This window comes from Lissotriton helveticus, chromosome 10, assembly GCF_964261635.1.
Source record: "Lissotriton helveticus chromosome 10, aLisHel1.1, whole genome shotgun sequence".
Taxonomy (NCBI): domain Eukaryota; kingdom Metazoa; phylum Chordata; class Amphibia; order Caudata; family Salamandridae; genus Lissotriton; species Lissotriton helveticus.
In genome coordinates this window covers 1,061,090,156-1,061,115,805 of record NC_136071.1, presented here as the reverse complement: position 1 = coordinate 1,061,115,805, position 25,650 = coordinate 1,061,090,156, and the positions used below count along the sequence as shown (strand labels likewise).

General features: G+C 47.1%; 1 protein-coding gene across 1 annotated transcript in view; it reads left to right on the top strand.

Moving 5' to 3' along the window:
- Positions 1-25,650, top strand: part of SYF2 (SYF2 pre-mRNA splicing factor) — a 247,762-nt gene that overhangs the window by 125,083 nt on the left and 97,029 nt on the right. Inside the window, exon 5 of the mRNA XM_078663769.1 lies at positions 22,711-22,801. Within this exon, the coding sequence (XP_078519895.1) occupies positions 22,711-22,801 (91 nt within the window). The remainder of the gene's footprint in view (positions 1-22,710; positions 22,802-25,650) is intronic.

The window sequence follows — 25,650 nt, the reverse complement described above, 5'->3', positions numbered from 1 at the left end:
CCTACCAGTGGCAATATAGGGGTATACCTAGGGGATACTATCAATTTGGCCAGACATCGTTTCCAGCTCTGGAAGGCTGTATTTTGCAACGTCGAGAGGTATGGGACAATGATTGCAGGGTCCAACAGTTCAGCCAACTAGGGTATGTGCTGTGCTCCTTCAGACAGGTACCGTCCACGTTCACTCCCTCTCGCCTCTGTACCAACCATTGCAGCTCGGTCGCTAATAGATAGAGCTCAAAATTCGGTACCCCAGGCCGTCTTCCGTCTTAACGTGCTGCAGCATTCTCAGTGACATGTTTCTTGGCCCGTCTCCCCCCAGTTCTTCTGGTAAGGAGTCCAGTAGTTTGAACCACCTGAGGACATCAGGACCGCAAGATTGACAAAAAATATAGAAGGCGTGGTTGCATGACCATTTTGGTCAGGGAAATCCTGGCCATTATAGGCAGTTGCAAAGTGTGCCAAAAAAGGACTCCTGACTGGAGGTACCAAAGCGCCCTATCCAAGTTCCCTTCTCTTAGATCCTCCATAGAGTGAAAAATATGTACACTCAGATATTTAAATGTGTGCAGGGTCCAGTTATGGTCAGCAGGCAGGGCCATTGCCTGGCCATGGGTCCTGCCACTGGTAATAAGTACGTCTTTTTTTTATTGACTTGTAGGCTCAGTAAAAGTCCAGGTCTCTCCAGGAGCTTTAGGGCTGAGGCAGTGCCCATCACAGCTACCCCCAAATAGATCAGCAGGTCATCTGCGTACAGGGAAATGGTATGTACCTGCCTGTCTAACCGTAGGCCCATCCCCTCACCATCTTTACAAAACAGCTCTGCAAATGGTTCAATTGCTAAAGCAAATAAGAGGGGTGAGTATGGGCACCCTTGTCAGGTTCATGTGAGATCTTGTGTTGAGTGGATACAGATTTGCCCGTCCTAACCCTCACCATAGAGGATGCATAAAGGAGTTGTACCCATTTCACCCAGCCCTTCCCAAGACCCATGCGCAGCAATGCCTTAAACCGATAATTCCAGCAAACTATGTGGAAGGCCTTTTCCAGGTCTTTTGAAAGTACCGCGGCCTGTGGCTTAGATTTCATCTCCAAATGGTAAAGGATGGAGTAGAGTCTGTGTAGATTATGGGAGGTGTTACAGAAGGGATGAAGCCGTTCTGGTCAGGGCGTATAAGGGATTTCATGTGTGAGAGCAGTCTAAGCGCCTGGACCTTGCTGAGAATCTTGAAATCCAAATTGAGCATAAAAAGTGGTCTATAATCCCCCACCTGGGCACCCATCACTGTCCTTTTGGGGATGGGGGATCACACATACGCTTTGGGTTGTTTTGGGGAGGCCTCCAAGTCTTAAGGTTTCAGTGTATAAAGTCACTAGTTAGGGCACCAGCTTGGAGGCAAATCTCGCGTAAAACTCTGCCGGAAGGCCATCTGGCCTGGTGTTTTACTAGACGCCATATCTGTAATGGCTGCACAAACTTCCTGCAGGGTCAGTGGACCTCCCAGCTCTTCTTGCGTCTGCCTATCTAATGTCTGGAGTGGCAGGGGATCTAGGAAGTCCCTAAAGGCTGATTGAGGAACTGATGCAGGGGTGGTATATAACTTCTTGTAGTAGTCCTGGATTAAAATGTTGATTGCTACGGGTTCATAGGCAAATTTGCCCATTTCCGTCTGAGCTTGCATATTCGGTATCTAAAGCGTCTCTGGCTTAATCAGTGACCTGATTGACCCTCCTCCCTCTGCACCATATCCAGGTACTCCCTGTGATTGCGATATCTCAACCATTCCAATGCGTCATTGTAACATGCCCGCGTTTCCTGCAGCCTCAACGAAGGTGAGGCGTTAATTCCCTGAACGTTGTCTAATTGTCGTAGACATTTGACCTTACCTTTTTATATCTATTTCTAGTCCATTATCTCCATTTACTTGCTATCCCTTTCTTATTCATCGTATTATTCTTAACATTTTTCTCAAATATTAAGTTTTTCCACCATTTATTAGTCTACCGATATGCCTTTGTCCCCATTCTCTCATCCATTAATCTTTATTTCTTGGGGAGTCCCTAATAATTTCTCTTTGCTGTTAGAGTATTGGACTATCTTTGATATGTAAGCCACAAAACGATACTGATTTTTATCTTTCTATACATACAGAAAGATACCGACAAACTGTGAACGGTGACCCCAAAAGAATATTTTTTCCTGAAGAAGGTGTTTCCACATCCATTGGATCTGAACACCGAAATGCGTCGACGCAGATGCACATGAATTTTTGGTACTGGAGGTCTGACTGAAAAAGATAAAGGGCAATTGGATCTGGTTAATTTGTAGCAACGTCATTAGAGCTACTGTAGGAAGGGGTTTGTTTTTATTAATAATTGTGATGTGATAATTTAATTACAGGTTACTTAAAATGTTTCTTGTTTAAAATTGTTCTTTATCCAATTAAATGGGCAATTTGACCAAATGTCTTGTATTATGTTTTATAATGTGTTGGTAATGTACATGCTTTCAGGAATTTTTCTGAAATTTTAAACATTGATAACTGCGTAGAAACAAGGTCTTTTCCTTTTTTCCTTTTTTATATAAAAAAACAATAAAAAGATTGTAAACGTTACATTTTAGTGTGTTAGATATATATTTGATGTTTATCTTTGCTAAAAACACTTGATGAATGGGATGTAAGAATGAGATAGTGAGACAAACATAGTAATACATTGGTTTTTCCAGGGTTACTCTTTTGGCTTTATTTGACTATAGCACCCTGTTCCCTGGAACAAGTGGGGTCTTCTCTATTTTCTTAAACATTTTCTTAGCAGATCCAATACCTTGGAGCATAGATGGGATTTGTACATGGTCACTCTTGTACAATGTCACTCTTCAAGTGTGTGTAACTTAAAACTTGTATCCCCGTAATATCAAAGCACGAGTCTCCAGCTGCAGCCGCAGTGATATGTTTTGTCTAGGTGCTAGGGCCTGACCAGAACAGAAAAACAAGGGGCATTGTTTATCGACCTTACTCACAATGTTCAGACTAAACTCCAGGCGAAGAACGAACACAGCAGACAGTTCCCATGTGAAAGGCATAAACAGAGACTTGCAAAAATAAAATGATGTAGTAAAGCGCGCAAAAGCAGCATTATGGCTCCACTAGCCATGCTAACTTAGTGATATCGACAATGTCTATCGGCCACATGACAATGTGCGACCACCGTTCTGAGCCAATGCTCCGGGAAGGCAATTGTGTCACTTCCTGCCACTCCTTCCGGCAGACCGTGGATCTTAATATTATTCCTCCTGTTCAGGCCTTCTGCATCTTCAGCCCTCCGTTCTAGCATGCGTACCCTGCCAGAGAGGCCTGTAGGGTCCGTGTCTGCTGTGCCAGTGCAATTTCCGCATTCGAGGATTCAGTCAGCTTCACTCTCTCGGATAGTTTCTTATGTTGTGCTCTAAGGAGGCTCAGCCCTACTGACACCATAATTATGTCCTGGTGTTATGTCGCTTTGGTGTCCGCTTTGGCCTCCAATATTCTGGTCAATTGTTGCTGCACTGGGTCTTCCGGGGGGATGATCCTAAGGTCCTTCTGCATTTGCTCTTGAGGGTTAGCCTCCGGATCTTGGGTGACCACGGCTGCCACGCTCTAGGCTTGCCCATCTTACAAGAAGTGCTCTGAAACAGATATCGTGGTGGTGGAGCGAGACGAACTACCAACGTGTCCACCTTACAACTCGGTGGTGCACAGCCCAATTAGTCTCTCGGAGGGCAGCTACCGAGTGCGGATAATCCTCCACGTAGTACCAGATCCTGTAGCCAGTGGTAGCGGGTGCTTACCGAGTGGGTGCCCCCGCTATTTCAATAAATGGCAGGGACCCAGCATGAGCGTGTGGGTCCAGTCTAGCCCTCTCTGCCCGTATCCCCAGAGGGAGAACCCTGCCTGTGCCTGACTTTCTACTGGCCTTGGGAGCTCTGTCCCGGTCAGCCAGGCCCACCAGTCAAGGGGGGGCTTGCTGCCGGAGGCTATCAGGCAACTCATTGAATGATGTGAGTCCCCAAGGGGCTCTTACTGTTCATCAAGGCCTTCTCCAATTATCTACCCTCAGCAGTGTCTGGCCTCAGGTCTTCTATTGTTCGGGTCCAAATACTTCAGCTCTTCCTGTGGTCCTTGTTTCTCTGGCTTCCGGTCCGCAGGGAGTCACTTCGGGTGTCCCGGACACCCTACAGAGAGTGTCCGCCCTCGCCATGGCCAGGCCTCCCTCGTAGATCGCTTCACTGCGCTAGGCCCCTGCCAAGGCCTGTGAATATTTCGTCCAAAGAGGGCCTCCTCTCACACCAGCACCACGGAGGCAGCCTCGTCTGCCAGCAGCACTCACTCCATCCCTCGTCTCTACCGGGCCCCGATCCAGGCCTGAGTATCCAGGCCAAAGTTATAAGCAAATGAAAACATCCATTTCCTATGGGAAACCGGTGCTGACTAGAGCTACTAAGTGGTCCCCCCTCTGTGTAATGTGTGTAGAGTGTGTGTGTTTGTATTTTTTTATTTATTAAATTCAAGGTCTTTGGGGCTCATCTCTGACAGCTAACAATCTGAACATCTATAAAAAAAAATGAAAATACAACTGAGGGTGCCCCAGCATTAACTGAGGACACCTAAAGAGTGAATCCTTTCACTCCAAAGCAAGATCTCAAGCAAGTGGTTCAAACCGTGGTAGTGAACAGATGTGACTACAGTAATGCCTCCCAACACATCTCCGCAAATCAAGTTGAGCCCCACTCTATGCATTCAGCGACCCCATGTGAGGCGGATGACCCCATCACCCTGCGCGAACGGATCCCCACTGGCTCCGCCCACCTTAGCACAATCAAAGACTTATAGAAGGTCAAAATAGCTGGTGGTGGCTACTACTCCACAAAAAAAATTGTATTGTGCTTTGAGGTCTCAAGTTATAAAACTAAAAACCCCAAGCCAACTTTCTCTGGAGCCCCCCATGCAGGGCTTTAAGTGGTCCGGGTCTCACTGGTGCTGAGCACCGGCAGTTTTTTAAAGGGGCCTCGAAACGGGTCTGTTTTTTTTCGGACAGCAGTGACAGCAGGCACATGATGTGCGCATGCTCACATTGCTCACTTCTCAGTAGTGGAGAAGTTACGGCATGACATCATGCCAGGTGAGCGTTGTAGGGGAAGGGAAATCTTTTAGCCCCTTCGGCGCTTATGACGAGCTCAGCTCGTCATGAGCGTAACCTGCGCTACGCGGATTTTTAAAATCTCAGCGCGCAGCGGGAAAACCGCTAGCGCGCATGCGGTTAAAGAGAGTCATTTTCTCTCTGGATTTCCCTTCTCTTTTTGAAACTTGGGAACACCAACACTGTTGTGGTGTCACCAGGGATTTAAGTGGAAGCTTTTTCAATATTATATACAAGCCATAGTTGCTCTTTATTTATCTTATGCAACTAACAACCATTGACAGATTCAATAGCCCTGACTTGTTGTAGGTCTGATGTTACTTGCTATATCAAATATCTGGATGCAATGGCAAACAGCAAAATACAAGTCAGACGGCATTCTATGCTAAGCACAGATTTTTAGCTTATTTGTTTTAAGCCATGCTCTTATTTACACTGACCACGCCACTTTGAGAGACCCCTCCAGTTTTTTTGTCCCACTTAAAGCCATGCCCCGGACCTTAGCTCCCTGCCCTTGCAGCTCAGTACGTTTCATATATTAAGCTGCAAAGTCACTGTGAAACAGTGAGCTCTCCTGGACAAAATCACGTCTGCAAATGGATGCTGTCAACCACTGTTGGTCTTGCTCTAACAAAAACACACTAACTGTACAGGCCGGTTAGCATTCTAGAACACCACTTACAAAAATAAAATAAAACCATGCATGAAAGGCCTCTATGTGAGTCCTAAAATAACAGAGCAGCCAGAACAAAGGACAAAGAACACCGGCAGTGAGGGTCACTGAATCAGCATGAAATATCACTCAAACATCAGGCCCTGTGCAATCCTAGAGAAGCGAGCTTCATTTGCAGAGGCAGTACAAGCTAGGGGCTACAAGGACCACCTTAAACGTGGCAGATTGCAGGAGCGAGCTTCATCTGTAGAGGCCAGCACCTGGTAGGGGCTACAGGGACCACCTTAAACTTGCCAGGCTGCAGGAGTAAGCGTGATCCCGCCTGGCTCGCCGCTGCAGGCATATATCCCTCACCCATAGGGGCCACCAAGAGCTCATACTAACCCATGCAGCACATCCGGCTCACTGGTTGTGCCCTCAGTCCCGCGTCCCGGCAGTAGAGGAGCCAGGTGGCCCCGCGGTCTCTCCACAAAGTTCCTGTGAGGTCACACTGTCCCCTGCGTGCACCGCCATGGCCCCTAGGGCTTCCAGCAGGGCCCCCGCTCACGCGGCATTCAGCATCTCGGTTGGGCTCCAGCGAGTGTCTGACAGGGCTGCTCCACCCACTTCCTAGCAGGAAGTTCTTCTCGTAGTGTCATTGAAGGGCCTGTCATATGGCAGCGCTGTTGTGGTGGGCACTGTACCACACCCCTCTTGTGGTCCTTAGGCGGGAGCTCTCACACTGCAGTGTCTGGTTCGAGTAGAAGTGGAGGGGGTGAGAGCTTGTAACTCAGGAGTCTGAAAGAAACTGGTACTATGGTGAGTTCTGGTGAGAGACGTGCATGGAGTGAGTGGCACCGCAGAGCCTAGACGAGAGAGGGGCATGGAGTGAGTGGAATCGCAGAGCCTAGACGAGAGAGAGGCATGGAGTGAGTGGCACCGCAGAGCCTAGACGAGAGAGAGGCATGGAGTGAATGGCCCAGCAGAGCTCAGACGGGAAAGAGGCATGGAGTGAGTGGCAGCGCAGAGCCTAGACGAGAGAGAGGGATGGAGTGAGTGGCAACACGGCGCTCATATGAGAGAGAGGGATGGAGTGAGTGGCAAAACAGCTCATATGAGAGAGAGGGATGGAGTGAGTGGCACCGCAGAGTTCTGGCGAGAGACATGCATGAAGTGAGTGGCACCGCAGAGTTCTGGCGAGAAGTGAGTGGCGCCGCAGATCTCTGATGAGGAACAGGCCTGGAGTGGCTGGTATCACAGTGTTCCGATGGATAGGTTTGGAGTGGCTGGTACCAGAGTGCTCTGAGAAGGGGCAGTTTTGGAATGATTGGCACCACAAAGATCTACAGCAGCCTAGAACACCTTATAAAGACGTCGCAGGTTCTGGACACTGACGTGGTAGGCAGGTCTGGGAGTTGCTCAAAAGATTCTGAAATGGTGGGCACAGCTCAGACGAGGAAGAAACTCCTGGGCCCGAAGGGTGAACGAAAGATTGGCTGCCTAGAGCACAACTGCTGTCAAATCCTTCATGGCAGTCCTCAGAGATGCTCATAAACCCCAGGGTGCAATGGAAGGTTGGCTGCAAAGGTGGCGCCCTGACCGCTGGCCAGCTCCAGGCAAGTTTGAAAGGGCCGGGTGTAAGGGTGTGGCTCAGACTCAGCCCTTGCCCGGTCAGTGGTGAGTTGTCAAACCCGCCCAGGAGTTCTAAGAAGTCCAAACTACTTTACTAACAACTACAAAGCATACCATGTTCCTGCAGACGCTTGGTGTCTTCTGGGGCAAGTAGGTCACAGCTGTGCCATGTGTACAGGAAGTCCCCGTTTGCCAGTCTCCTACACTTCCTCTCCTGGGTCAGGGTTCTCAGCTGTCCCCCACCACCTCTACGGTGCCTGTTTCCCCAGTACTGTCCTAATGTACACACACACTCCTCTCCGCCGGGACTCAGGTATGCAGGAACTTGCAATGAAGCAGGGCCGCAATGTGAACCAGCCACTCTCAGCAGGCCTATCGGGGCAGGTCTGTGCACACTCAGGCCCTCCCCCTGTCCTACAGAGACGAGTCATGCAGGATACGCTGCTCACCTGACTACCCTGCACCCCCTCTGGGGCAAGACGCGCTCCCCATCACTGGGCTCCGGGCACCCCTTGAGGCACAGAGCCAGGTACCAAGAAGGCAGTGTGGGCACTAAAGGGCAAATAAAGAGAGGGTCTGTAAAGAACAAGTTACAAATAGAGAGCAGAAAGGGAGAAGGAGAACAAACACACATCTAAATGTATGTTTCAAGATACGCCTATATCCTGCAGTCTGTGGCGCGAGGCCCGCACACTGCCCCGTCACTGCATAGCAGTAGACACATCACTGTTAGCACATATGGGTTATGCAGCAATCTATTAGGGTATGCACAGCAACCAACAGGAACGGAGACAGTGTGTGCAACAATCAACTGTGACAAGCGTAGTGTGTACAAAAGAGACGGACAGTGCTTCTTCCTATTCGACGGTCACACAATGTAAGGCAACCTACTGAGACAGACACAGTGTACTAAGACCCACTGAGGCACAAAATACACAAGAGCCGTCTGCGACGGACAGAGAAGAGACGTGCAGTGTATATCTTACTACTGGGACAGCCACCTCAGTGACAGACGCACAGGGAGTTGCAATCACTCTCGGAGCCCAGTTACTGCAGCTGACCCTCAACTGGAGTTCATCAGAAGAGCACCGAGGGCTCTGCCCCGCCGCTCCCCTTTCACCGTCACTGGGGGGATTATTTTGAGACTTGTTTTTGTGAAGCTCCCGACCCCATGCAGGGGCCGCTTCGCAAGAGCAGTCGCAGGACGGAATATAGGGCCCACGGTGGCATTCCAAAATCCTGATAACGCCCACCGGGTTGGGGGTGTGGGGGGTGTGGGAGTACACAATCCCCCAAGGAGGCTCTGCCGGAGGAGAGGGGCCACGTCTCAACCGCAATCCTAGGAGTCTGTGCGGGGTGCAGACACTGCGGGATTCAGGAATATACAAATTCACGCTGGAGGATACAGATTACCCAGGGTTGGCAGTGAAAACTCCACCCGGACGGACACCACGGAGCTCTGCGGAGCAGCGAGACGTGCCGCCGAGAGCTGGGGCACGGCTGGAAGTCGGGGCAGACCGGGCTCGCAGCAAGCCCCAGCTCCACAGAAGGACGGGCGGGGGTGCTCCTCGATAAATGTTCGGCTAGTGCCAACCTCTCTGCTCCTATTGTGACACTGGCCGTGCCAGCCTCCCACTCTTCACCCCCCTCCTCTCACTGACAAAACAAAGTCTTACGCGTCCAGCACTGATGCACTCTGTGGGAGATTCACCGGGGGCCGCTGCATTCTTCTGTGTGCCCTATGGAAATCTCCTCCGTGCCCTGCAGTGATGCCCTCACAGCCAGACTTCTCTCTACCCTGCAGAGGCTTCTTCAGTGCCAGTATCCTCTGTGCCCCACAGTTAAGGCGGCAGCACTAGGATCATCTGAGCAGCAGTGACTCCCTTTGTGCCAGTCCCCTCCACGCCGTGCTGTGATGCCCTCGCTGGCAGTCTTCGGTGTTCTACAATTCTGTCTTCATGGGGCCGGTATGCCCCGCAGAGGGACAGCAAGCCCCCAGCGTTCTGCAGTGATGCCCCGTGCTCCTTTACCGAGCTCCTGGGGCCCATCTGCTCTGACCTTGGTGCGGGTGCACCACCCGTACCCAGTCATTTCTCATGGACAGTTGTTTGTAGATGCACTCTTACTATGCTTTGAACCCCCCCCACCGTCCCCGTAGCAGCCAAGAGTGTACATCCTGTTCCACAGACACTAACCCTCCCTGCTCCAGAGAGTCACCTTACCCTGCTTATAAGCACTCACCAGAGCTTATCCCTTAATAAGCATCGCTAAGACTTCCTGAAGGCCTGTCCCACTTACAGCAGGTCACCTCGGACTCCTCCTCTTCCACTGGTGCTTGTCAGGGGTCACAGCTGCCACTCAGGAGTCAGAGCACCTTCGCGTGCACCTGAATTAATCCAGCCTCAGGGAAACTCAGAACACTGCAAGCAGAATGGGCGAGCAGCAGCTCTAGGGCTGTATGAAAGTAAGATATTTAACAACAAGGGGTGGTGATGGACAGAGTTTCTGAATTAAGCAGAATACTCTCACCCAGTCAAGAGATCAGGGCTAGATCCAACACCGTTTTTTAGCTCACTGCACCATCCCAGTTCAGAACCTGGCTATATGCAAATTAGTCTGTTCCTGTCCCAGTGCATGATGGGAACAGGGCAAACCAAACTACCAAGCCAATTCTTACACTGGGAAGGAAACAAGCTTCCGGGGACCGGTTTCTGCCATTTCAGGCGTCGTCGGCCCGGCTTGCTTGAATCCTGATGGTGCAATGAGCTCACTGCTCCATCAGGATTCAAGCAAGCCGGGCCGACGAGGCTGAAATGCCAGAAACCGGTCCCCGGTAGCTTGTATCCTTTCTGGTGAAGAATTGGCTTGGTAGTTTGGTCTGCCCTGTTCCCATGATGCACTGGGCCAGGGACAGACTAATTTGCATATAGCCAGGTTCTGAGCTGGGATGGGGCAGTGAGCTAAATAACGGTGATGGATCAAGCCCTGATCTTTGGACTGGGTAAGAGTGGTCTGCTTAATTCAGACACTCTGTTCATCACCACCCCCCTTTTCTGAATCGTTTTTGGCCACTATAGGTGTGGCAGGGTATACTCAGACATGAGTCCCTTGCTCACTGCTCCATCAGGATTCAAGCAAGCCGGGCCGACGAGGCTGAAATGCCAGAAACCGGTCCCCGGTAGCTTGTATCCTTTCTGGTGAAGAATTGGCTTGGTAGTTTGGTCTGCCCTGTTCCCATGATGCACTGGGCCAGGGACAGACTAATTTACATATAGCCAGGTTCTGAGCTGGGATGGGGCAGTGAGCTAAATAACGGTGATGGATCAAGCCCTGATCTTTGGACTGGGTAAGAGTGGTCTGCTTAATTCAGACACTCTGTTCATCACCACCCCCCTTTTCTGAATCGTTTTTGGCCACTATAGGTGTGGCAGGGTATACTCAGACATGAGTCCCTTGCTCACTGCTCCATCAGGATTCAAGCAAGCCGGGCCGACGAGGCTGAAATGCCAGAAACCGGTCCCCGGTAGCTTTTATCCTTTCTGGTGAAGAATTGGCTTGGTAGTTTGGTCTGCCCTGTTCCCATGATGCACTGGGCCAGGGACAGACTAATTTGCATATAGCCAGGTTCTGAGCTGGGATGGGGCAGTGAGCTAAATAACGGTGATGGATCAAGCCCTGATCTTTGGACTGGGTAAGAGTGGTCTGCTTAATTCAGACACTTTGTTCATCACCACCCCCCTTTTCTGAATCGTTTTTGGCCACTATAGGTGTGGCAGGGTATACTCAGACATGAGTCCCTTGCTCACTGCTCCGTCAGGATTCAAGCAAGCCGGGCCGACGAGGCTGAAATGCCAGAAACCGGTCCCCGGTAGCTTGTATCCTTTCTGGTGAAGAATTGGCTTGGTAGTTTGGTCTGCCCTGTTCCCATGATGCACTGGGCCAGGGACAGACTAATTTGCATATAGCCAGGTTCTGAGCTGGGATGGGGCAGTGAGCTAAATAACGGTGATGGATCAAGCCCTGATCTTTGGACTGGGTAAGAGTGGTCTGCTTAATTCAGACACTCTGTTCATCACCACCCCCCTTTTCTGAATCGTTTTTGGCCACTATAGGTGTGGCAGGGTATACTCAGACATGAGTCCCTTGCTCACTGCTCCATCAGGATTCAAGCAAGCCGGGCCGACGAGGCTGAAATGCCAGAAACCGGTCCCCGGTAGCTTGTATCCTTTCTGGTGAAGAATTGGCTTGGTAGTTTGGTCTGCCCTGTTCCTATGATGCACTGGGCCAGGGACAGACTAATTTGCATATAGCCAGGTTCTGAGCTGGGATGGGGCAGTGAGCTAAATAACGGTGATGGATCAAGCCCTGATCTTTGGACTGGGTAAGAGTGGTCTGCTTAATTCAGACACTCTGTTCATCACCACCCCCCTTTTCTGAATCGTTTTTGGCCACTATAGGTGTGGCAGGGTATACTCAGACATGAGTCCCTTGCTCACTGCTCCATCAGGATTCAAGCAAGCCGGGCCGACGAGGCTGAAATGCCAGAAACCGGTCCCCGGTAGCTTTTATCCTTTCTGGTGAAGAATTGGCTTGGTAGTTTGGTCTGCCCTGTTCCCATGATGCACTGGGCCAGGGACAGACTAATTTGCATATAGCCAGGTTCTGAGCTGGGATGGGGCAGTGAGCTAAATAACGGTGATGGATCAAGCCCTGATCTTTGGACTGGGTAAGAGTGGTCTGCTTAATTCAGACACTCTGTTCATCACCACCCCCCTTTTCTGAATCGTTTTTGGCCACTATAGGTGTGGCAGGGTATACTCAGACATGAGTCCCTTGCTCACTGCTCCGTCAGGATTCAAGCAAGCCGGGCCGACGAGGCTGAAATGCCAGAAACCGGTCCCCGGTAGCTTGTATCCTTTCTGGTGAAGAATTGGCTTGGTAGTTTGGTCTGCCCTGTTCCCATGATGCACTGGGCCAGGGACAGACTAATTTGCATATAGCCAGGTTCTGAGCTGGGATGGGGCAGTGAGCTAAATAACGGTGATGGATCAAGCCCTGATCTTTGGACTGGGTAAGAGTGGTCTGCTTAATTCAGACACTCTGTTCATCACCACCCCCCTTTTCTGAATCGTATGAAAGTAAGATGGCGGGCAGTCGGTGCCTTAAGTGAAAAGGGTGGGGTCTAAAAGGGGCTGTGCCAAAGAAACATATCTGGGAATCCTTTCCAAGAGGCGTAGCGGGCTTAAAATATGTAAGGTAAAATTCTTCGCTTCACACTTAATGCCAACTGACCAGTGTTTGGGTACTTCGTACTTTATATTACTGCTTCTAGACATATAATCAAAACTATGGAGATTTGCCTAAAACAGGCCATACCTGTTGGCGTTGACAATGCTTGTTAGCAAATAAAGGAGTAACAACACTACCGGCTCAGTCGTTCCCGCCCCCACGTATGGCGCACTGGACACCGGTCATGCCCATGCAACCCCTACCCCCAATGACCCAACTGCAGTCACTCAGGTTACGGTTACTTCCTGTACACCTTCTACCACCCAGTTGTCCCTGCGATCACGTCTGCGCCATACCTGTTCACGCCACCCATGGCTTATCACCTCACCTGCACGTCGAGGAGGGCGACCCTTTGAAGGCTCGTCCCAGAATCCAGGACCTGGGGCTCAGCTCGAGGTCCGTTTAGACCCCGAGCCCCAAACAAGTCGAGCCTTCCTGGCCCTTCTTCACACACTCACCCAATCTTTGAACAGTTCACTATTTTTTTCCCGGTTCACCGATCCCAGCCAGCACCACTTCACCGCGGACAGTTACGATTTCCCATGCAGTGCACAGTTCCGGGGGCAGCGTTAACTCCAGTAGTGCGAAGCACGGACCTGTGATGGCGCATACACTGCAAAAGTAGCAGTCAGTGACATTCCCCTATTGTGTGCCGTGCTATTTGAATGTATTTACATTTTTTTTTATTGCATCAGAAGAGTGCAATGTATTTATGGGTGGTATAATGGGAAGCAATTACTTGTTCCAGCTGAGAGACACAGGGGACCTCTTGCATCATTCCAACAAGCGCGGTCCCGAAAGTGAAAGAGGACCGCGCTGCAGCCAGAGCATGGGGATTTCTTGTATTTATGAGGCCATGTGTTTTTAGAAACACAACGCCCCATAAAGATAAGAAACTGCTTTGCGACAGCAGCAAAGCAAGCCACAGAGTCCAGATCGGAGGCTAAAGGGCGTGAACCAAAAACCCTCATTTCCAATGGCAGGCCACAAACGGTGACGCTAGCCAAGGAATGAGGGGCTTCAAGCCCTCTACTGAAACTCCTCATTAGCAATAAATCTCGCCATGCGAGCTGCGCATGTGCGCAGTCACGCTATCCGAGACCTGAAAACGGCGAGTACTTCAACAGAACTAACATTTCAAAATTTGGACATTTACTCATCTAAGCTAATACTTATATTTGTGTAACGATCCAACTCAATCCTCATATGATTCTAGGAGTAAGCAGCAACCCTTGCTAATTTTCAGGATTGCACACATTCATTTACACTTCACCACATGCACATGTTCATTTCCACATACAAATAGTTCATTTTCACTTTGTAACTTTCTGTTTCTCCACAGGTAAATATTTTACCCCTTTATCTACATTCCAATGAATTTTAAGCCTTGCCATTCCCCAATGACACCCTGAAAATAAATGATTCATAAAGGGGGTGGTGATGGACAGAGTATCTGAATTAAGCAGAACACTCCTACCCAGTCAAAAGATCGGGGCTTGATCCATCACCGTTTTTTAGCTCACTGCACCATCCCAGCTCAGAACCTGGCTACATGCAAATTAGTCTGACCCTGGCCCAGTGCATCATGGGAACAGGGGAGACCAAACTACCAAGCCAATTCTTTACTGGAATTGTGGAAGGGTATGCTCAGACATGAGTCCCTTGCTCACTGCACCATCAGGATTCAAGCAAGCCGGGCCGAAGACGGCTGTAATGCCAGAAACCGGTCCCCGGAAGCTTGTTTCCTTTCCAGTGAAGAATTGGCTTGGTAGTTTGGTCTGCCCTGTTCCCATGATGCACTGGGCCAGGGACAGACTAATTTGCATATAGCCAGGTTCTGAACTGGGATGGTGCAGTGAGCTAAAAAACGGTGATGGATCAAGCCCTGATCTGTTGACTGGGTAGGAGTGTTCTGATTAACTCAGATACTCTGTCCATCACCACCCCCTTTTGAAATTATTTTGCCCACCATGAGTGTGGAAGGGTATGCTCAGACATGAGTCCCTTGCTCACTGCACCATCAGGATTCAAGCAAGCCGGGCCGAAGATGGCTGTAATGCCAGAAACCGGTCCCCGGAAGCTTGTTTCCTTTCCAGTGAAGAATTGGCTTGGTAGTTTGGTCTGCCATGTTCCCATGATGCACTGGGCCAGGGACAGACTAATTTGCATATAGCCAGGTTCTGAACTGGGATGGTGCAGTGAGCTAAAAAACGGTGATGGATCAAGCCCTGATCAGTTGACTGGGTAGGAGTGTTCTGATTAACTCCGATACTCTGTCCATCACCACTCCCTTTTGAAATTATTTTGGCCACCATGAGTGTGGAAGGGTATGCTCAGACATGAGTCCCTTGCTCACTGCACCATCAGGATTCAAGCAAGCCGGGCCGAAGACGGCTGTAATGCCAGAAACCGGTCCCCGGAAGCTTGTTTCCTTTCCAGTGAAGAATTGGCTTGGTAGTTTGGTCTGCCCTGTTCCCATGATGCACTGGGCCAGGGACAGACTAATTTGCATATAGCCAGGTTCTGAACTGGGATGGTGCAGTGAGCTAAAAAACAGTGATGGATCAAGCCCTGTTCTGTTGACTGGGTAGGAGTGTTCTGATTAACTCAGATACTCTGTCCATCACCACCCCCTTTCGAAATTACCCTGAAAATAAATGTCATCATATTCTTAACGGGAATAAACCAAATATGGTTTTCTAAGTGGGAAACTACCTGGGAAAAAAACCTTTGAATTCTGTCAAAAATGCATATTTGACAGTTTTCACTCTCTTTTACAGAAAAGGCCTACTTTGAAATGCACACTAACTCACCCAAAGAGCACAGTTGTTCAAATACACATTCCACCAAGCTGGCAGACGTACGTCGGTGTGAGTAAATAACTCACTTTTGAGTCTAAGAATCTGGAATTGGATTTTGATTTTGTAAAGGCCTGTGATTTGCACAACTATACTGCATCAAGTTGAGGTTTTGTGAATCAGTTTTGAGATGTTTAGAATGATTCCACTTAAACTCCTGACTGGAGAAAACTTGAGCCACGCTCGAGCATGAAGCCTGGCTCTGGCTTAGCTCGAGGTCGTGCTTGAACCTCGAGCCCCCAACAAGCCGACCAATTTTTATGTGGCTTTGGCCTGCCACTCCCTCAATCCTCTTGCACAGAAGTAAAAATAAAGAATTAAGGTTTAAGGTAAAATAGGAGTGACAAATAGATACCCAATTGGTTGCTGATTCGTAGTAAATGAAACCATAAAAGCTACATAAATCACAGCTTCCCCAGCAAATTGTGTGATGATCTTCAGCAAATATTTCATTTTATTGATCCTCCTTTGTTTTCCACTTTCACGTATGAAAGCATGTGATTTCATAATTCCAGTTGCACAAAAACCTATTGTTTTTAATTTAACTGACTATAATGTTGATCTGTCTATAAGAATATGGGCCATATACAGGGTTCATGTGACAACTGTCTTGCCTTATAGTTGACTTATGCCACGGTCACCAGGATGGGGGCAGGGCAGAATGGTTCTACATTCATGTTTAAAAACTATCACTTTTAATAATAAGTATTTCTCTGTACAGCGCTACAATATGGCATATTAATATCAAGGCCTTCATAGGTTAGAGATACACTTTTTTATAGATATTTCATCATACTTGACGTAATGTACTTTGTTGGATGATTTACATAGAAAGACTTTTCAGAGCTTAGTTTGTACACAAGCTTCAAGAGACGAGCGAGACCCTTGGCTCGGCTCGCCATGTTCATTTGCTGGCTCGCCCACCTCTACTCCCGAATGCTCAAACATGACATTTCTAAATGTACAGGGCTAGCCGCCGATTCCACGTGGTTCGTAATAGGGGAGTAATTTATGATTGCCCATCTGTTCAAGGAGTACAAAGATAGAGGCCCTGGGGCTCTGTTTATCCCACTCCAGCCGCCCAGCTTGCGGTACATGCAGCACACTCCAAAAAACTGCAAGGGATATTTGTGCATGCTCTCACTGCAGCCTGGCTTCCAATTCTGCCAATTTATGTTTGGAGCTTGGATAACTTGCTTTTCAGGATGCTTTAACTTAACACTGGTGACTTCAGAGGTGTTTTTTGATAGCTACAAGCAGCAAATGTGTCCAGCTGTCGTGTTATCTTCACTACCTTTTGCGTTAATGCGCTTCTCAAACACCCTGACATGCAGCTCGTCCATGGATCAAAACTGTACACTGTCTGTAAGGCCTTTGTTTAAAGCGTCTTTATTTCAGGTGTTTTAGGCAAATTTTTTAGTCAAATAGGGGATGGCAGAAAACATGAACAGAACAGAGGGTGATATTCGGATGTTCTCCCGGACGAGGTTGTCTGCGTCGTGGGGCACCGTCTTGACTTCGTGTAGGTCCCCTTCCCGTTGGAGCTCCTCGGAAGGGCAAAAGAAAAACAAAAGGGACCGTGATTAGTCACATCCGTCCGCTCACAGAAAGCTTGTGCTACCGTCACCATACGCAGTGAAGAATAGGAGGGAAAAGATGGTTCGTGAAGGAAGGAGGTCGATGTGGTTTTGTGTTTGGAGGATGCTACCCCTTGTCACCCCACCACCCCCACCAGAAGGCACCCCTTAAAGGTACTTGCCTTGGGCCACGACCCGTCCACAGGGCCGTGGCGTCCGTACCCGGGGCGTGTGCTCTCTTCCTAGGGCCACCGGGTGTGTGCGCTTTGTAGGTACGTGGAGGGTTCTCCCTCGGGTTTCGGTCCTCGCCTAACCCGCTCCCTCCTGGCACCTCTGGGGGTCGCTCCTCTCCAGTTCCGGGACTGCTGGGCTCCTCCGGCACTGGCTCCGCTCCTCCTCCGGGACAGCTGGGCTCCTTCGGGCTCTGCTCCGCCCCTCCTCCGGGACAGCTGGGCTCCTTCGGGCTCTGCTCCGCCCCTCCTCCGGGACAGCTGGGCTCCTTCGGGCTCTGCTCCGCTCCTACTCCGGGACAGCTGGGCTCCACCGGGATCTGCTCCGCTCCTCCGGGCTCCTCGTATTCCTCCGGGCTCCTGACCTGATTACGCCGCTGGCCCTCTGTTGGTGGTGTGCTTTTATCGTCCCACTTCAGTTTCCATGCCTGCATGTCCTTGCAAACAGCTAGACCGTTAGCCGCTTCCGGGCAGTCACTGGTGTCTCCTCCCGATATGTCCCACTTCCGGCCGTCAATCACGGCCGACTCCCCGTCCTTTTCACTCTGTCTTCCTAGACTACAGCAGTGTATCGTGCCCCTCACTGGATTTTTCGATATTAAGTTGGACAAACTGGCATATTCCGCACCTGTACTGTGAATGTTTCATGCATCCACAATTCTGACTCTGCCCTGAAAGCTTTCGGAACATGCTGCCTCCATCTCCAGAAGTTGGAGCATTTTTATTTCAAACTACTACTTTAAACTTTAAAACCCCACTCTTTGTGACACCAACTCTATCCTACCCGGTTACCTACTATTTTTGGTAGGAAGGAGAAATTATTAAGAATTTGCAGATGCTATGTTCCACTTAACACTCTATTTAGGGACCAGCTGTGCTATTGCAGGCTTTAAAGCAGATTTGAGAAGGAAAATCTACTGGTGCTTTGGTGCCATTGCAGCCTATTTGAAGGCACATCTTCGTACACTGAGCATCCTTCGTCTGCTCCTGTATATTAAGCAATATTCCATCTGTAGTGCACCTCCTGATCTTTGGATGTGTGCAGAAGTTATGGATTATAGGCTGCATGGCTAAACACTTATAAGTTTCCACATCCAAAAACAGAGATCAAAGACATTATCATTTACAATGCCAATAGCTCTAACTCTCCCAAATGTGAGACCTGTTGCATTGCAAATGCTTGTTTTTTCTAGCAACTGCCTCTATTCAACAGCCTTGATAGAAAACGACCAGCAGAGGTCAGTAGAATACCAAAATCGCTTAACCCAGGATATTGTGCTTCATAGCTAAAAACGTATAATTTCCCAGAGGCAAGCCCTATTGCTTTGCAAATGATTGTTTCTGTTCTCAGCTTTCATACCTGTACACAAACGATATACTGAATAAATGTTCAGCCTTGAACAAAGGGGAATAAACAATCATGTAGATTGTACAAAACAAAAACAGAATTGCATAGTATGGCACTATAAATGACACTATACATTGCAGTCACTACAAATAATAAATACATTATTTTAGCTATTGTTCTGATGTTCTAATTTAAAGAAACACAAAAAGAATATTTTTAATGATGTTGCAGGTAGTCCGTTACTCGAAATAGATGTAAAGCACATTGGAATTTTGGAGTCTATTTTTAAGACATCACCCTTGGTAGGCCCAATGATGTCTGACTGATCATCCATTAAAAACAAACACCGTATACCACTTTTTAAAAGTAATCCTCCCTGGAACTTTGGTTGAAGAAAGAAGAGGTATGAATTTTGAAGTTTGAAAGGTAGTTTTTGTTTGTGTAAGCTTGCTGTCATTGCATTCCATTCATCACTTACCCTTAAGTACACTATGTAGTGTTTTGAAGTTATACAAAGTCCTTCACGAAAGATTATAGCCATTGTAGTGTACGTTCCTTCAGAAATTGAAGTTTTTCCTGCTTTGAAGTTTGTGATTTCCGTTTCCATTTTAGATCCATCTGCTCTGCATCATTGTAGCATTAAATGTATTTCCCACTGCTCTAGAACTGCAATGTAGAGACATACAATCTGATCTCCAATTTGGGCAGGGCATATTTTGGCTAGCATTTCTGATTAGTCTGTCAAAAGGCACAGTTTTGGGATTGTGTAATGTTAAGTAGAGAAATCGTTCAGAATTGATTTCAGTGGTAGATGTAAAAGCACAATCTTCAGAGTCTTGGTTCCATGTTTAAATCAGTCATCTATATTCACTTTGTCTTGTTCTAAAGTTCCAAGGATGACTATAATACATTCCTTTGCATCTTGTTGAGTGTTGAGTGTAAGTACTACAGATCTTCAATATATGTCCATTAGATCTCGAAATGCTTGAAGCAGGACGTAGTCCTATCACTACGTAAGCGTTCCAGCAAATGACACAGTTGAGAGCAGAATCTGTCATCTGCTTTATGTTGAATTATATTTATAATGTACAGTAAATGGAAGACTACATTGAGAGCACCATTAGCATAGCAGTTGACACCATTACTATTTTCCAACTGTAAACCTACAATATCACGCTAATTTTCCAGTTTTTTTCTTGTTAACTTCTTCCTTGTCTGTCTTTGGAGGAATATCCATCAATTCTTTTGTAAGCTTCCACTTAGGACAGATTATCTGTTTCTCATAAATAGGATAATGTCTTAAGTGAGGAGCATATACACTTCTCAACCGATTTTACTCTCTGACACAACTTGCATTAACACAAACTTTCTTTTCATCAAATTCATCCTAAACAAACCGAACAATGATCTAGCTCCGGGCAATGCTACACATGACATATCTTATTTGAATACTGAATTTCAAGTATTAATAGAAGTTGCATCTACACTTAGACCTTGTGATTTATGGATAGTTAGAGCATAGGCTAGAGAAAGTGGGAACTGCTGTCGCCTGACAAATAGTCTTTTACAAGCAAAAAATGTACCATACATCTGCCAGTCTCCGTCACGCCATCAATCTGATCAAATTTTATGGCTAAGTATTCAAGTTCATTCCTATTTAGGAAATTAATTAAATCAATCACTTTACCCATCGCACCATTTACTAATCCTTCCTCAACATTTAAATTACACCGCAAAATTACTCTGTTTTTGTACACTCGTAAACCCTTTTCTAAGCCTGCATTCTTAGACAGGGTTGTGGAATTGTTTAAAAAATCTACTTGTCCTGAAAAGAAATCCTCTTGCTTTACCTCTTCACTAAATCAATTAGATGGGCAGGTGGGCAGGTAAAAGTGGAAATTAGGTTTTAAATATTCAAACACATGATACATTGAAGCTGCCATTTGGAAGAACAGTGTCAACAAAGAGATTGCATATACTAATCAGAAGTTACACATTAACTTAGAGCCACAAAACAAATTATACATATTGCGACTGCCTTGAAGGCGGTCGCATCCTAATAAAACTTGTATAGCGCACTACTCACCCGCAAGGGTCTCAAGGCGCTTGTACGAATACCGCTGTGGAACCCATCCTGGCTTTCCCTGTGAGGTGTCCACTCCTGGGCACCCCCAAGGTGGAGGCCAGGCATCCGTAGCGTTGTGGGGGCCGTTGTGGAGATCAAGCAAGCTATTGCCCAGAGTTGGACTCCATGATTGGAATAGGCACCAGGGCGAGAATTATTAGGTCCGTGGAATTTTGAGCCCAAGACCCGCCGAGGCTGGGAATTGAACCCTGGTCCCGGGCTAGACCTCTGCATCAGGGTCTGCCGCTCTAACCATTGAGCCACACTTCTCACACTTCTCCACATTTCTAATACAGGTAGCGGGACCGCCGCCAGCGAGTCAGGCGGTCCTGCATCCGCCACGGTGCCGGTCGGACACAAGTCCGACCGGCACCGTAATCAGGCCTTAAGTATGGTTTCTTGAACAATTACTTGATGTATGTGTTTTTCAGGTCACTGGGTAGATTACATTTTTGAAAGGAGTATTTTGGTGCGATGTGAAGTTCTAAAAGTTACACAAGTTGGCCTGTGATCCATATTTGTAGAAGTGCACAAGGCGTGTCGCAGAGTCTAAGTGAGACAGGTAAGAGGAGTGAAGATGTGCAGACTAAGGGACGGCTGAGGGAGGATAGGTAGTGTTGCTTCTTGTCTACGTTACCTGTTTGACCTAAGAAGTAGGCTTTATGGTCTAGGCTTTTCTTTTCGACTTGATTGGCTAAGGGTTCGGATATTTTTTAGCAGGATCCATATCCTCAGAGCTAGGTGGTGGGTTCTGAAGTTTTGATATGATCTCCAAAGGTGTTTGCAAGGGGCAATCAGCATGAATGAATCGGTAGTAGCTATTCCCGACTTTGCTCTGTTGTCTTTAAAAGCATAAGACTTTTGGATGTAGAATTATTTGTCAACTGTTATTGAGTTGTTTTTACACTTCCATGATTGCATGTCAGGTTCTTAGATTTGAGGGTTCAAGTGCCTTAATTTAGCACTTGCCCTCCTTAGAGTAACAGTTGCATTATTGAGGTCTGAGTGACTCAAAGGAGTGGAGGACCAGAAGGAAGGCAAATACTGCATGCTTTGGTGTAAATTTACAAATAGTTAGGATGCAAAATACATTGCACATGCATTAATTTTCACAAAGGTGTGGCTTTGTGTTCACAACATTGAAATATACATTTCCCAGACCCTCCTGAAAACATAATTGGTCCCACCCCTAACAATACAGAATAAAATTATAGCCTGCCTGTAGGAGTTTTTCCCATCATAAGTATCATTTGTACCTATTAAACCCATATAACGGTGATTGGAATTTGTGGGTGCTGTTGACACAATTTGTTCTCCTAGATGTATTTCAATTATGCTGTTTGGGAGAAACTTTGAATTATAGGGCACGTAAGCAAGGCCAGGAGATAAGATACATAGCATATTGTAGAATCAAATAGCATGTCTCTGTAGTTTTTTTAATGATGTGGGAAAGACTTCCAGTTATTGACTAAAATGGAATGATTGCATTCTATCTGCTGTCATTCAGCGTCTGAGACTTAGTAGAAAAAGGTAATTTCGGCACGGTGTCCACAGCCCAGCTATATACTAACCCACCCTTTAATTTGGGTAGGGGGTTGTACAAAAGCTGCATATCACAGTAATTCCATTTAATAAACTTCCAGAATGACCTCAGGTTGATCATAAATTAAATGTTTCTAAATTGGCAGTAGGTGTTGTTCAGTAAAGGTTATCTCCACCTACACTCAATATAAGTGGACTACCCTCAGGTGACGTAGAGCTCTTCTTTTAAATCAGATGTTTAATTTATTTGAATATTTATTCATTCATTTTATATTTGCAGATTTCGCAGCTGCACAGTTGCGTCAATACAACAGGCTGACCAAGCAAATTAAACCTGATATGGAAGAATACCTACAGTTACGAGAGAAGCAGTAAGTGAGACGTTCGTTTTTCATGCTTAATATCCAACCAGAATTCAAATAACAGCTGTAGTACCACGTGGGGCAGGATAGCACTGAAGAGTGGATACTAAGCAAGCTTTGCCTTGATAGCCCGTGTACTGGTGTTGCACAGTTCTGGTAATCTGATTTGCAACATCCCTACCCTACCATTGAAACTCTGATGTGCAGGAACTGTAGGTTTGTATTCTGCCCACTGAGGTATTGCTTTACAGTCCTACCTGACATGTGGTAGTCTTGGAAAATTGAAGGTAAACAAAGCAAGGGTTGTAAGACTGTGTTAGTCGTTCTACATGAGAATTAATTTATGGAATTAGATGTGTAATAGTGTTGATATTGGAACCTGGAGGTGTGCAATCGCATCTGGACTTCATAATTTGACCAGCATTCTTTTGTGATAATGTACAAAGCAGATTATCACAAGACATCTACTCTCTACAAATTTTCCCTAAGGATATTCTATTTAATATTAATAATGATTTACTCCGGGTAGTACTTCATACTGCACTTGTGCCTTTTCCTTCCACTGAAAGTAACACGAGTTGGCTGCTTCCCAATGTAATTGCTTATCTCCCAAGAATAGAAATTTAAGTTGACTTTACCAGGATTCATAGGTGAAAATGTGTTTTTAAACAAAGACAATATCCTCTTTTAACAATTATTTAGTGCGAACGTAGCAGTGCTGTGTTCTGGATTGTTATCCGTGATGTTGAAACTTAGCGTTAGTGGTATTGTTCGCAGCTCAGTAAATGACTGTAATAAAAAGCGGTTAGTTGACTTTACCAGTTATTTGTTTCTCTTTCAAAAGAGATCTAAAACAACATTTTTGGGTTCCGGAGTAGCATGCTACTCACCGAAAAGTGCTTAAACACCTCATGAGGGGTAGCAAGCAGTATATAAATGTAAACCTTTTTTCCTATCTATCCCTCCACTGTCTTTCTCAATCCAAATAACTGACTAACATATCCACTGCTCAAATTAGTTTCATCTTTCACTATTCAAATTCACCATTAATCCTCTGAGTTTTGTAGCACCGTGCTACTCACCAAAAAGCGCTTCAACACCTTGTCAGGGGCGCTAAAAGCTCCTTTTAGATAATTAATGATCCTTAGCAATATCATACGAGCCACCCCAAAAGTGGATTGGCCGAGCTGCCTGGGTCCAGCTCCAAAGCCCAAAGACAGGATCTAAAGCCTAGGAATATGGCTAGACAGGTCACTAAATCTAGATCACTGAGCGGTCCAAGTAGCATCGACCTGCTATGGAATACTGCAATAATTCTTGATAGAGCGCATGGCTACCCTTAGGCATTCCAGCGATAGGCATACAAGATGATTCCAATTTCACTGGAATTTCTGGAAGAGCCAAGTTTTTAGTTACTTTCTGAACGTCAAGTGGTGGGTCCTTGATCTGAGCTCGATTGGGAGTGCGTTCCAAATGATCGCTGTATTGTATGCGAACATTCGTTCTCTTGAACGAGTTCTGCTGATTTTGGGGACCTTAATTTGGAAAAGATTGGCCGATCTCAGGCTGCGGGATGGACGATGAAGGGACATTAGCGAGTGGTTGATTTTAGGACCTGTGCCCCAAAGTGTCTTGTGCGCGATGCAGAGTGCTTTGAATGTTATGCGTTTTGAAATGGGTAGCCAGTATAGTGCTTTCAGTGCTGGTTTAACTGAGTGCTTTCTGGGGATGTTGTGTAGAAATCTGGCTGTGGAATTCTGTACCACCTGAAGTTTTCTTATAGTAGTCTTCGGGGTACCCAGATATAGTGAGTTACAGTAATCCAGCCGAGGCAGTATCAATGCTTGGACCATTGTTCTGTGAGCCTTTTCCGGGAGCAGGGGTAGTATTTTCCTTAGTTGTTGCAGTATCCCATAGCAGGTCGCTGCTACTTGGACCGCTCAGTGATCTAGATTTAGTGACCTTTCTAGCCATATTCCTAGGATTTTGATCCTGTCTTTGGGTTTTGGGGCTGGACCCAGGCAGCTTGGCCAATTCACTTTTGGGGTGGCTCGTGTGATATTGCTAAGGATCATTAATTCAGTCTTCTCCCCGTTAAGTTTTAGAAATGATTGGTCCATCCAGGTGGCCACCTTTCCCAGACAGGATTCCAGGTCAACTATAGTCTTCTTTGGCTGGTTTAGGGCTACTACTAGATGAGTGTCATCCGCGTAGGTCTCTATCTGGACTCCATATGGAATGACTATCTCCGCCAGGGGTCTTGAGTACTCGGTGAATAGGGTGGGGCTCAGCGATGAAGTGGTACCCGGCAGGTTAGGGAGATTTTTCTTGAGGCATGTTCTCCTTCGAATACCTGGAATGTTCTGTCTGTCAGGAATGACGCCAACCATGCTAGTGCTTTGCCTGTGACTCCAGCCTCCTTTAGTCTGCCCAGAAGAATGCCATGGTTTACCGTGTCGAATGCGGCACTTAAATCAAGCAAGATGATTGCCGCTGTGCCTCTGAGATCAAGCACTTTCCGTGATTACTCCATGACCTTAACTAATGCTGTCTCTGTGCCATGGTTTGGTCGAAATCCTGTCTGGGAGATGTGTAGGATTTTGTAGGACTTCATAAAGTGGGTAAGGGTCTTGTTTACATGCTTTTCTAGAGCTCAGGGGGAGTAGGGAGACCGGCCGGTAGTTGTTCCATACTTCCGGGTTGAGATTTGGCTTTTTTATAAGTGCTTTGACCATTGCATGTTTCCAGGTATATGGTACTATCGTGTTATTAATGGATGAGTTGATTACTTTCAATAAAGCTGGTAGGATCACCTCTTTGACTTTGTGCAGGGCATGTGCGGGTGCTGGGTCGCATGG